General features: G+C 41.2%; 1 protein-coding gene across 2 annotated transcripts; it reads left to right on the forward strand.

Annotated features, from left to right (window-relative positions):
* Positions 1-461: 461 nt before the first annotated feature.
* On the forward strand, positions 462-13,353 carry CTNNB1 (catenin beta 1). 2 transcript variants are annotated; one of them, XM_073550090.1, is made up of 16 exons: positions 462-561; positions 5,091-5,139; positions 5,299-5,526; positions 5,604-5,857; positions 6,031-6,269; positions 6,428-6,629; positions 6,775-6,919; positions 7,172-7,275; positions 7,362-7,700; positions 8,077-8,235; positions 9,013-9,132; positions 9,326-9,476; positions 10,053-10,174; positions 11,474-11,534; positions 12,164-12,387; positions 12,477-13,353. In XM_073550090.1, exons 2-15 carry the CDS (start codon positions 5,127-5,129, stop codon positions 12,370-12,372), a joined length of 2,346 nt encoding a protein of 781 aa, XP_073406191.1. In that variant the 5' UTR covers positions 462-561; positions 5,091-5,126; the 3' UTR covers positions 12,373-12,387; positions 12,477-13,353. The 2 variants fall into 2 exon arrangements, with proteins under 2 accessions (XP_073406191.1, XP_073406190.1); XM_073550089.1 differs by having other exon boundaries at positions 513-766.
* Positions 13,354-13,665: the final 312 nt, after the last annotated feature.

Genomic DNA, 13,665 nt, shown 5'->3' on the forward strand with positions numbered 1-13,665 from the left:
TTGGTCCTGAGCAGTGACCGGCTCTCGCCCCTCCCGCTTTGTCTCTGCCTTCCTCCACATTCCAACCCCGGGGAAAAGGTGCGTGGGCCGCATCACCAGTCTAGGATCACTCCGCCAGCCAGCTCCAGCCACACAATGAGCAGCAGCGGAAAAGCGTCCCCTGCCCTCCACCTGGAGCTCAGCTAGGAATGTGCTGCGCTACTGTCTATGTCACCGCTGTCTGGTTGTATTATGTTTTCAGATCAATTATATGAATGCCTTATTTTCCTCATGAAAACGTGTCAGACTGCTTTTACAATGTAGTTATGTAAAATGTGTGGCGTATTGTTAGCGGGCTTCACCTTCACCCTACAAGCCACCAGCGCGATGCTTGCAGACCGAGCGTAGGCGGAGTACTTTTCGTATCACTCCGCCCTTTCCTACACTCGCTCCCCCCTCGCTGCGTGCCGAGCAGGCGGAGGGATACAGCCACAGCCGGCGCAGCGCCCTGGTATAAAACTAGAGTGTGCGACGCCATTTTAAGCCTCTGTGTCGCGTTGTGAGGAGGGAGAGCGCGGAGAGGTACGCGGCTGGCTTGGAAGCCACGGGCACATTGCTGATAACGGGGATTTATTAACATTACCGTGTGACTTGCGTACCTCGTGCTACAGAACCCTATGTAACGTTACTCCTGCCGTGGGGCGCGGAATAAAGAGAGCGGGGGTTGGTGGAGGAGGAGGCCAACACCGGACGACATTGTTCTAGCAGCCGGAGCCTGGACTGAGCGGTATGTGTGCGGTCCCTGTGTGTCCAGTGCCTGTGTGTGCGGTGCGGCCTGCAGCCCCGGCCGCTCTGGGGCGCCTGTCCCGGCTGTGTTCCCCGGCTCTCGGGTGATCAGCCGCCGCTGCTCTTTGTCTCGGGACTGTTTACTTTTCGGTGGAGCTGTAACCTGAGCTCCTGTGTAGCTTCCTGTGAGAATGGCTGCTAGGGCGGAGGTGCCTGTCCTGCCTCCTCCCTTCTACAGAGTTCCTGCCCAGTCCAGGGCTCCCTCTCCTGATGGCTGCTGCGCTCATTCTGCTGCATGGCCGGGCCATCGGGAGCCTGGTCAGTGTGGGCTCCGTGGTCACAGCTTTGTGTCACACACAGGGTGCAATGCTGCGGAGACCCTGCACCATACAATGCTTCCCTTTACCTCCAGCTCTTGTGACCTAGTAACACTGCATTGCATGTAGGTTAGTAATGGGAAGATCATGAGATCTTGTGGGAAGTATGGCCATATGTGCCAGAGAGGGGGCTTCATGGCGGTAAAGCCCTGCTGTACAGCCTGGAATATGACTTTCCACAGGGACACATACTCTTGAGAAACTCCCAGGTTGTTACCTGTGATCCAGTGCTGCATTAGTTTTTTTCTTCTGTAAATGGTATGGAAATGCAGTGTAGGTGTGGTTGTATGTGATGTACATTGTTTGGGCACTCCTGTATGACCTGACCCTTCTCTAAGTATAGACACCATTGTCAGGGTTGTAATAGATGGGAGATCAGTTGTTGGCACAATCTCCTTGCTGAACTGGTGTGTTGGGTCTAGATTTTGCCCTTGCCACCTTAGATTTGGTGTTTGCTAAAGATGCATTTTGGGTTTCGCAAGTCTAGAGGTTCACCCCCCCCCTGTTAATTTAATCCCAGTCTGTGTGTGAGTATAGTGACAATTCATAGAAATCAAAACTATAAATGCAACTGATCTCAATTTTGCTTTAGTTTGTACATCTTTAAACTTTTCAATACATTTTTGGGCAAAAGTTTATCATTCTAATATCTGAAACATTGTGTGGGACTCCAGTTCATGTTACCTGATGTTCCTGCTTCTCTCTGGATGGCCAGTGATGAGGCTGGCAGCCTGGTATTTCCGTTTTTAATAAGATCTTTGAGGACAGTCTTAACCCTGTGTTGCCTGCAGAATCATTTCTATTGATCACATACAACCTCCGCTCTGGGTTTTTGCAGTACATAAGTGTGCACAGGTGTTAACTTCCATACTATTAGGGATGTTTACAGTAACTTTATTATTTTACTCCTTTTCGCGCTATTAATGCCACAGTGCTTTAGTCATCACTCTCCTCATTGGAGCTCATAATCTAAAGTCCTTATCAGTATATGTCTGTGGGTTTCCTCCCACACTCCAGGGGAGAACATACAAACTCCCTTGCAGATGTTGTCCTTGGTGGGATTTGAACCCAGTGATGCAAAGTAACAATGCTAGCCGTGGTAATAGTACAGGGTTTGCTGTGGAACACAATGATCTGGCACACTGGTATTGCCTTTTAATATGCAGGTCAGTTGCTAATAACTTGACAATCAATATACCATATTGATGGACATCTGCATTAAAGCCTAATATCTTGGCTAGTGTGATGTTTAGGTGAATATACAGTGGACCATTTATTCTGCATCCTAACAGATTGGCAGTGGATTCGTGTGGAAATCAGGTAGAATGCCACTGTTTTGAAGACTATTAAAATGGTGAAGGAACTGCTATCACATTCAAGGTTTCCATAATTCCCATTATTGGGGAAAGGAGGGTTCATCAGATGGTGACTCTATGTGCTGGGTAACTGGTGAAGGCAGCCATTGTTGTTTCCCCCTCCCAATGCTGGAGAATGATATATGTACTAAACCGTAATGTTCATGGTGGTCTGGTGTATGCAGGGAAGCTTCTGATATGTATTTATATGGGAAATGCATGTTTATGGCAGATGCCTGTTTTTTTCTGGCCTCTGGCTTTTACATGCTATTACTGGCTTGTGGTTCTTATCAGCTAACTAATATCCATAAGCTACATTTCAGGACGGTCACTTTTTTGACAACTTTCCCAGTCTCCATTCCAGTTGGTTTTTCAGCATTTCCTGGCTTTCAGCGTTACCTGAGATCATAGTATTGATTAGTATATGTTTCCTTAAGCAAGCCATTTCTATGAATATGGAATTGCTTTCAGGGATTAAGAGTACATATTTATTTAACTTGTGTTGAATACAATTCTATAACTACGCCTACCAGCGTCTCATCTATTTGCTGTAGTCTAAACAAGTGTAACATTTCCAATCCATGACAAGTGAATGCTGTTCACCAGAGTTTCCAGACTAACAAATGTTTTATGTAAAGGGACATGTAGTCGTAGGAACTGTTTGCAGTCCTTATTGACTACTGCAGTGTTGGAGGGGTTTGTGGGTGTTGTGGACTGTAAATGTATAGCTCTGAAATGGTTTTAGATGGTCAGCAGTTGACCTCCTTGTTGGAATAAGTCAGTCCTTGTCTTACAAACTGGGGCTATGGACCATACACACAGCAAAGAAATGTGAGCAGCTGAGCCATATCCTTCCAGTCTTGGCCAAATTATTGAGGACAGAGTACACTTACAAGTTTCTTCAAGTTTTAGCCTGGCCTCTTTAATGCAAAAGCTGGTGTGGCATAAGATGCTGAAAACTCTGCTTTATTTACATATGTAGAAAGTCCATTGCTTTGTGGCTCTTGAGCCTATTGATTAGTCGTTGAATTTCTAGGCTGACAATAACAGTAATGGCTTCATTGTGGTTACATGGTGGCTACCTGCTCCCTCTATAGAAGCCATACTGCACCTTGGGAGCTCAGACAGGTAAACCTTGTTGGCGGCATATCTGCGTGAGTTGTCTAATGTAGAAAAGTCTTGGGTGTCCAGTGTGTCTACACTTTAGTTTAGGGTTTTAGTGAGAAATTTGGTCCAATAAAAACGACTTGCTTGGCTGGTTTGTTACCGATTTCAATTGGGTATAGAAGTCTTGGGGCGAAACCACAGTAGCAAAATGTTTTTAAGCCACGAATGGCCAACGTGATTTCATTATACAAGTGTTAATAAAAAGTTGTTTAAAAAAACAAACACTAATTTAGGGTATGTGCATACGTTGTGGATTCTGCTGTGGATTTTTCTGCTCGGATTTTGCTAAATCCGCAAGTAAAATGACCTGCGTTTTACCTGCAGTTTTTGTGTGGATTTAGTATGTGTTTTTACACCTGCGGATTCCTATAATGGAAGAGGTGTAAAAACCCAGCGGGATCTGCACAAAGAATTGACATGCTGCAAATTCAAACCAGCGGAAAAGTCTGCAGCGTGTGCACAGCGTTTATTTTACACTGAAAATAATGGTACTGTACACCGCAGGAGAATCTGCTGCAGATCCGCAGGGCCAAATCCGCAACGTGTGCACATACTCTTAAAGGTGCTGGACTCTTTGCCAGCCAGAGTTCTGTGTAAACTTTCCTTAGTAGGTTTTTTTTTTGTTTGTTTTTTATAACTTGGTTGGTACTTGTATTAATGTCACCAATTTTTTAAATCTAAAATTAAGACCTTGTTTGAGAAATTCCTCAGAGGAAATTACAATTTTATTGATATTTTTTTCCCACTGCACTTGTAGGAGTGGTTTTCTGGGAGATTTTTCTATCACAATGCTGCTTTGTATATGATATGGGTACTCTCTTACTCATGGGAACAGCTTGGTTCCTGACTTGGAATAGGGCTGCATTACAAAAAGCTGAAACTGTTCTCCATGTGCACAATCCTAACACTGGATCATATGCTGAAGAGAACAGTGTGTAATGGCCTTTGGGGCAAGTGTAATTTGTAGGTTTCCTGAACAGGACCTGCATTAGCTCTGCTATTCCAGTCTATTGAAAGGTTGTGTAACAGATGACTGTTAATTCTAGGGTCTTGATACTACAAGGAGTTAAACGTGCACTTGGTGCTGTCATAGCATTTGTCTTATACCCATGTGGGTGCACAAACTCTGCTCATCCATGCAGCTCTCCACATGAAAACTGATGTGCATGACTGTGCTTATTGCTATGTTGAGCTGTTTTGTCGTCAGCTATTCTGCATTCTGAAAGAAGCTGAACCTTAAGCTCTGCAGCCATAACTGTAAACCTAGTATCAAATATCTTTACCTAAACTGAAAGTGTGTTCTATGTAATTCCCTTGATAACGTGTTCAGCTTAAATGTCTGCTTCAGTTTACTGTAAGAATATTTATGCCACCTTTAATTGAAGTGTGTCCTAACAAAAAATCTTTTTCTCATGTTTTATTTAAGGCTTCTACATTACCGCAGTCTGTCTTGGACTGAAACATGGCAAATCAAGGTGACTAATCTTTTTTTAGGCTCTAGACATGTTATGGGGGGGGGGGATAATATCTGCATGTTTTTGTTTTGATAGACCACACAGCACATGAATTTGCGTAGCATAGTTATATCAGGAAGAAGCTGTCAGTTGTAATTTTTGCATTTGTTTACCACTTAGCTGACCTAATGGAGCTAGACATGGCAATGGAGCCAGATCGGAAAGCGGCAGTCAGTCACTGGCAACAGCAGTCTTATTTGGATTCTGGAATTCATTCTGGAGCTACTACAACTGCCCCTTCTCTTAGCGGGAAGGGAAATCCAGATGAGGACGATGTGGACACATCCCAAGTACTGTATGAATGGGAACAGGGCTTCTCGCAGCCTTTTACTCAAGATCAAGTGGCAGGTGACAAGAATATTTCATAATTTTTTTTTCCTATTTTGCAGAGGCTTCCATATTCTAGTGTTTCTATTATTTTGCAGATATTGATGGGCAGTTTGCAATGACCAGAGCCCAGAGGGTACGTGCTGCCATGTTTCCAGAAACTCTAGACGAAGGCATGCAGATTCCCTCAACACAGTTTGATTCTGCTCATCCTACAAATGTGCAGCGCTTGGCAGAACCTTCCCAGATGCTGAAACATGCTGTGGTCAACTTGATAAACTACCAAGATGATGCAGAATTGGCTACCCGTGCTATTCCTGAGCTAACAAAACTGCTTAATGATGAGGATCAAGTAAGCTCCATTTCTGTAGTTGCCTAGCAGCATTTATTGTGTATAATTAAGATTTAAAGGAAATGTAAGATTGGTGCTAACCATTACCAAGGCGTTAAGCTTAATGTTTTGTGATGTTTACACTTAAACACTACTTCAGATCACCATCATAACACTTAATTTTTATTCTATAGGTTGTGGTTAACAAAGCTGCAGTTATGGTTCATCAGTTGTCAAAAAAGGAAGCTTCCCGCCATGCTATCATGCGTTCTCCACAGATGGTTTCTGCTATTGTTCGTACCATGCAAAACACAAATGATGTTGAAACGGCGCGGTGTACTGCTGGTACCCTTCACAACCTTTCTCATCATCGTGAAGGGTTGCTGGCCATCTTCAAATCTGGAGGCATTCCTGCTTTGGTCAAAATGCTTGGGTAGGTTTTTTTCTGAACGGTAATCGCAATCTTGTAGTAACGACAAATGTATCAATTAACCATTGTTTATTTTTATTAGATCATGTTTCCAAAGTTAATACTTAGCAGTTAAAACTATGTTTGGTGCTCAATATGTTCTTCTATAATTCCTTACTCAGGTCACCTGTGGATTCTGTGCTCTTCTACGCAATCACAACACTTCACAATCTTCTCTTGCATCAAGAAGGTGCAAAAATGGCTGTTCGCTTAGCCGGTGGATTGCAGAAAATGGTTGCCCTGCTGAACAAAACAAATGTCAAATTTTTAGCCATCACCACAGATTGTCTACAAATTTTAGCTTATGGGAACCAAGAGAGCAAGGTATGTCATGGTAACATGGCTGTATGGGGTCGTGAGCAGTGTAATGGTGTTCAAGATTGTAAAAACCTGACTTACTCATACATTACACATTTGGCAGTTGATGAGTTGGTGGTAGTCTAAGACTTTTTTTTTTTTCCTCCTCTAGTTAATCATTCTTGCAAGTGGTGGTCCTCAAGCATTAGTCACAATAATGAGGACTTACAGTTATGAGAAACTTTTGTGGACCACAAGTCGTGTACTGAAGGTGTTATCCGTCTGCTCCAGTAACAAGCCTGCTATTGTTGAAGCAGGTAAGATTTAGTGGATTTATTTTTTTTTATTTTTTTTTTTTTTTATACTGAATTTGGTCATATTGATCCATTACTGGAAGAGTTTTCATGCAACACTTGTGCACTTGAACTCAGTGCTTTTGTAGGGTTCAGTAAGTAGGGTTCAGTATTTGCATAAACAAATGTGACCTGTAAAAATCAACTTGAATTCTTGGTCTGCATTCTATTTAGACCTATAGTCCATGCTAAATACCATTTCTTGTGGTCTTCTAGGTGGCATGCAAGCTTTGGGGTTGCACCTCACAGACCCAAGCCAGCGTCTGGTACAGAATTGTCTTTGGACATTAAGAAATCTTTCCGATGCTGCAACTAAACAGGTATACATTTCTTACATCTTTCGTCTAGTGTGGATTGTGCCTCTATCCCTGGCTATTTTTTGGTTTACAACTTGATTGTATTACAGGAGGGAATGGAAGGTCTTCTAGGAACCCTTGTTCAGCTGCTTGGGTCAGATGATATCAATGTTGTAACTTGTGCAGCTGGTATTCTGTCCAATCTCACATGCAACAACTACAAGAATAAGATGATGGTCTGTCAAGTTGGAGGTATTGAGGCACTAGTGCGCACAGTTCTACGTGCTGGTGACAGAGAGGACATCACAGAGCCTGCTATATGTGCACTTCGTCACCTTACCAGCAGACACCAAGAAGCCGAGATGGCTCAGAATGCTGTACGACTCCACTATGGACTCCCAGTGGTGGTGAAGTTACTGCACCCTCCTTCTCACTGGCCCCTCATTAAGGTAAGCACATGAGGTATTTGGCCTTAATTTCTGTGCAGTTTTCTGAGCAGAAACTCCCTTTTTAAGGCATTTTGAATAGGATTTGCAGTTTCTGCTCCAAAAACTGTAGTCTTGCACATACTACACAAGACTTAAGAACACAAAACCTAAAAATACCTTTAAGATAATGCTTTTGCTACTTGTATCCCCAAGATATTCTGCATGTTCCTGCAGACATTGGTTTGCCCACCACCTTTTTTTCACACCTACAAAACTATCCAACTTTTCTTTCACTGGTGCAGGTAGAAAACTGAGGCAGTCATTTTTTTTTTTTTTGTTATGAAACGACTTATTTCTGTTGTTGTTGTTTTTTTTTTTTTTTTTTTTTTTTTTGCAGGCAACTGTTGGCTTGATTCGTAACCTTGCATTGTGCCCAGCTAACCATGCACCATTACGTGAACAAGGTGCTATTCCAAGGCTGGTGCAGCTTCTGGTCCGTGCACACCAGGACACCCAACGTCGCACATCTATGGGGGGAACACAGCAACAGTTTGTGGTATGTTGGATGATTCTATAACAATCCTTAACACTCCTCGACTTTGAGTAAAGGGGCTCCATCATAATGAAGTTTTGATATACAGATGGCATAAAAAAATCAAGTTCTTCTAGACAAAAGGCAAATGTAGTAATCACTTTTTAATAATGTTTTAGCTTTTCTGACTTTATAGCTGTACTAAAGTTTCCCCACTCAACTGTATTTGTGGTCAAAAGCTATGCAAGAAAGGGGTGATCAATTAAGGTCAGACTACTGTGACTTCTACAGTTGCTAATATGAAGCAGCTGTTGCTCACTTACATCATTTCAGATCAATATTAGATTCTTTTGCCAGGATACCCCATTTGAGAGTTGCTTAACATCACTTATTGGGCTGCACACTGTTTTGATGAAATGACTTATCTGCTGCAGATCTAGCAGTTCTGTATAACCCCATCAACACCGCTGACTACTTACTGTGAAGCTGCCAATGAGCAGTGGTGGTTATACAAAGCTCATGAATATAGCAGACTACATAGCAGCAGGCTTACTAGTCATTGGTGGTATGTGGACTTAACATTTATTCACTGAAATCTGGGGGGGTCTCTACATTATGCGGTTCTCCGATAAAATTGCAAAAACCCGGTGACAGATTCCTTTAAGTGTTTTAAAAATTTAATTTGCAGTGTTACACTACCATAAGTGGATTGTTAAATGTTCTGCCCCCCTTGGGTGTATGTATAATATATTTTATTAATTGTACCTTTTTTTTTTTTTTTTTTTTTTTTTTTTTTTATAGGAAGGTGTACGTATGGAAGAAATTGTTGAAGGGTGCACAGGGGCTCTTCATATTCTTGCACGGGATGTGCACAACAGAATTGTTATCCGAGGGCTAAATACCATTCCACTTTTTGTACAGGTAAATGTAAACTTGTGGCTTTTGGGTAAAACTTACTTTACCACTTGCAGGTGCATTTCTTGTTAGCCCTTTGCTACAGTAAGTTTAATTTATTTTCTTTTGGAGGGGAAATGGGGGGTGGTGGCTGAAATAATGACATTTGAAGTAATGTGGGGCTGCTCTTGGAAATCTAATTTCCTCCTCCTATTTGTAGCTGTTATACTCTCCCATTGAAAACATCCAGAGGGTTGCAGCTGGTGTGCTTTGTGAACTGGCTCAAGACAAGGAAGCTGCTGAAGCTATTGAGGCTGAAGGTGCTACTGCCCCTCTGACAGAACTGCTTCACTCAAGAAATGAAGGAGTTGGTGAGTAAAAACAGTCCAAATCATCCAGCCTATAATATTGAAGGCTACGTTCTGGCTTAATGTTCTTAAATTAGCATTTCATGCTTGCTTTTAAAGACTAGCCCAATCAAGTCTTCAGCTGACTTGCAGTAATGGCTGTCTTGTGTGGGTGTAGAGGGCCCAACAAAATCACCTGTCCACAGTATACATGATAGATGTCATTGCTGGATGTCAAACCTGTCATCTGCCAGTTCTAAGAGCTGGACTCTGGAGGAACCAGTTACATGGACCAATAGTCACACAATAGTAAACATTTTTGTGATAGTACAGCTCTTAACTGTCAATGTCCTTAAGTGCACTAAAGTGAATGGAGATATGTGCATGGTTGGGTTCCCTCCTGCAATTGCACATTTTGCTTATCCTGTAGATGTATAGGAATTGGGATTAACCTAAAACTTGTATAATTTGGCAAGAGTGAATCAAGATCTAACCGATTTGGCTGCCTAAAGTGTTGTAGTTGGTTGTGGGTTTTTTCCCCCCATTATATCCCATCTACTGCAAGCTTAAGTTAATTGAATGTTTGTTCCCCCTCTACAGCAACATATGCAGCTGCTGTATTATTCCGTATGTCTGAAGACAAGCCTCAGGACTACAAGAAGCGTTTGTCAGTTGAACTTACAAGCTCCCTGTTCAGAACTGAGCCAATGCCTTGGAATGAGGTAAGCTTTTTAAAGCCCAATTTTCCTTTAAAGGTGTTGTCCACTGCTAAACAAATTCCCATTAAAAAAAACCAACAAAAAACTTATGCCATCCCCCTCCCCACGGTGCTGTTCCAACTGTCAGCGCCGTTACTCCCAGCGTGGGATGTGAAATTTTGTCATTTTAACCACTGCAGCCACTGATGGAATACTGACAAGCTGCAGGCAGTCGGTGGATGTTCAGGTCATATGACATAATGTTGCGTCTGCTGGGAGCAGCAATGGTTGCATTAAAACCGCACCCCTTGCTGGAGGTGAGAATGCTCAATCTTTTACACTCTTTAAAAGACACTGAAAACACACTGACCTTTTAAACCAACTTTCTGTAACATTAAAATGCAAAAAAAAAGTACTTGCCCGATTGACCTAAAGCTTCTCTAGCTTAAAACTGCAGAGATTACTTGTAACAAGAGAAATAACAAAGGATAACCACGTGGTATAGGGGTATTAATCTAATCGGTGAATTCACAAAGGAACGTGAAAGTGCAGAAAAATAATTGACTCTTGTATACCTGGAAGTAGGACTATGGTGATATACTGCGTACAGTCGGATAAATGAAAAAACACAAAAGTAATGACATTTAATGTTGTGTTATTCATAGTAAAATACAGGTTTAAAACAGGAAAAGACAATGCAGAAATATGAAAAAAGGCCGAAACCAGGAAAATGTGTGGAAAAAATAAAGAATTGAAAATGATGCAATGTGACCAAAAACCGTTATGGATTAATATACAAAATAAGGGTCACAAAATTACAATATAAAGTGCTAAATGTGCAATAAAAAAGGCCACTTACAAAAGTAATATGGATCCCACACTCCTGGATGGTGCCGAAATGCGTGTAGGGGAGAACGCCATCCAGGAGTGTGGGATCCATATTACTTTTGTAAGTGATGGGTTGTTTTTTTTTTTTTTTTTTTTTTTGTTACTCACTGCACACTTTGGATATTCCACTTTTCATGTAACGATTGTTAACACAGGATATATTTCTTTTACATCTTGGCATATATATATTTTTTTTTTTTTTTTCGCAAATTTGGCCCTTTTTATGCCATTTGTGACCTTTATATGTTGATCATGTAAAATATTTTGGATAATTATTTATTGCACATTTAGCTCTTTATATTGTCATTTTGAGACCCTTTATTTTTCAGATTAATCCATAATGACTGTTCACATTGCGTTATTTTCAGAGATTACTTGTGTACAGCACCTCTTAGAAAATGTTTCCTCTAATACAATTGTCCCCCTCCTATTCAGGCTGGAGATCTTGGTGTTGACATCTGTGCCCCTGGAGAACCACTTGGATATAGACAAGATGGTGAGTTTTTGTGCTTTTTTTTTTTTTTTTTTTTTTTTTTTGGGGTGGATTACATTTTCATCAGTGTGAACTGGCCCTGGGAACTAAAGGTTGTATGGACAAAAGTTATGCAGGGCCTGGTGCTACAAAAAAAGCCTATTTGCAGCAACTTTGCAGACTTCTCCTTGGTCTGCTGGTAGAATGACATGTTATGACTTATTGGGGGCATTAGGGTGACTTTTGCAGCGCATCTTGTGATGCGCTGTTCTCTTCAGCCAATCGTAGGCCGCATCAGTACTTCTGGAACATCTTCCTGTGCAGTGGTCTGCCAATTCTATGCAGTTGCCATTAGATGCGTATGGTGTGTGTGGTGGTTTTTTTTTTTTTTTTTTTGGGACCAAAGTTTGCTGCGGACTGTAGCACTACAAAGATTGTCTTTTCAGTTGTACATAAGCTCGCGTCCCACTTATTTTAAGTTTTACATTAAATAACTTTAGCATCTAGAACGGTACTAATGCTGAGGGCTGTGTTCTGCACGTTGCAGGGGCCTGAGCTTCTGGACTTAAAACTCTCAACTGAAGCTGATCTGTGTTAGCAGTAGTGCAGTTCTTGCAGTCAATATAACTTTATAATGCCATATCTTTTTGCAGATCCTAGCTACCGATCTTTCCATGCTGGTGGATATGGGCAAGATGCAATGGGAATGGACCCAATGATGGACCACGACATGGGAGGACATCATCCTGGTGCTGAATACCCAGTTGATGGCTTGCCTGATTTAGGCCACGCTCAGGATCTTATGGATGGCCTGCCTCCAGGTGACAGCAATCAGTTGGCCTGGTTTGACACTGACCTGTAAATATATCTATTTTCGGTAAGTGCTTTGTCATTTATTGGTCATGCTATATCCATTATGTTTATATTTAATGATAACCTGGCTTAATTTCTGTTTTCCCCCTGCAGTTATTGTCAGAATGACTTTGCATTGTGATTGGCCTGTAGAGTTGCTGAGAGAGGGCTCAAGGGGTGGACTGGTTATCTCAGAAAGTGCCTGACACACTAACCAAGCTGAGTTTCCTATGGGAACAGTGGAAGCTAACTTTATGTTCTGGTCCTTATTTTTGGTCGGAGGAACAATACCAATGGATTTTTGGAAGTGACTCGTACATCAAGAATGCACAAGAATTGATTGCAAGCTTGAACTTCTCAAACACTAGCCTTGCTTGTTTAAATAACTTTTTTTTATTTTTATTTTTTATCTCTGTAATGGTACTGACCTAGCTTGCTTTTCTTAGTATTTAGATTTCTTTTCCCTTTTTGCGGTAACATTTTAAGTCTCTGTAGTGTTCAGTTAGTGCATATTGCTAAAGCGGTTTCTAATTTTTAAGGATCAAGTAAGTGTAGAACACTAATTCATAATCACTCTAATTGTATCCTGAATAAAGTGGAACATTGTGTAGCCTTTTTGTATAAAACATAGACAAATAGAAATGGTCCAAATAGTTTACTTTTAATATGCTTAAAATAAGCAGGTGGATCGATTTTTGATCAAAGCTTTTATCTGGGATATGTCTGGGTAGGGGCCAGTAAGAACTTATTTGAAACCTGTAATGGACAGTTTACCAGTTGCCTTTTATCCCAAAGTTATGTACTGAGGCCACAGATGCTTAATGAAAACAGAACATAAAATGGCTCAGAAGAATTAAAGTGGACTTTTAATGCATTCTACTGTGTCACGTTATTTTAAGCAAGTCCATGTGGAATGGGTTTCTGTGGTCTTAAGGAACGAACCTATATGTTTGTAAATGGAATGAACAAAGTAAAGTTATTTTTAAATTCAGATGTGTCTAGTCTGAACAGAAGAATCATTTCTCTGCAAAATCCATTGCTCTAAATGGTCTGCTGTATGGTCTAACGTTATGGAATGTGTGTAAAATGTTAACTTATGAATGTTCTACTTGCTGCCATTAACAGATGACAGATTTTTTTTTTTTATGCTATGTTTAAATGGTTTTTAGTTTAGCCTTTTTTTGGGCTGTGGAAGTTTATTTACATTTGTCTGCTTGCCATTACTCAATGACTTATGTTAAATGGTGAAAACTTTTTGGACCCTTTTTGAAAAGGTTATCTGGCGGGTTTTTTTTTTTTTTTT

This window comes from Dendrobates tinctorius, unplaced genomic scaffold (genome assembly GCF_039654945.1).
Source record: "Dendrobates tinctorius isolate UK_male_01 unplaced genomic scaffold, ASM3965494v1 ptg000162l, whole genome shotgun sequence".
NCBI lineage: Eukaryota > Metazoa > Chordata > Amphibia > Anura > Dendrobatidae > Dendrobates > Dendrobates tinctorius.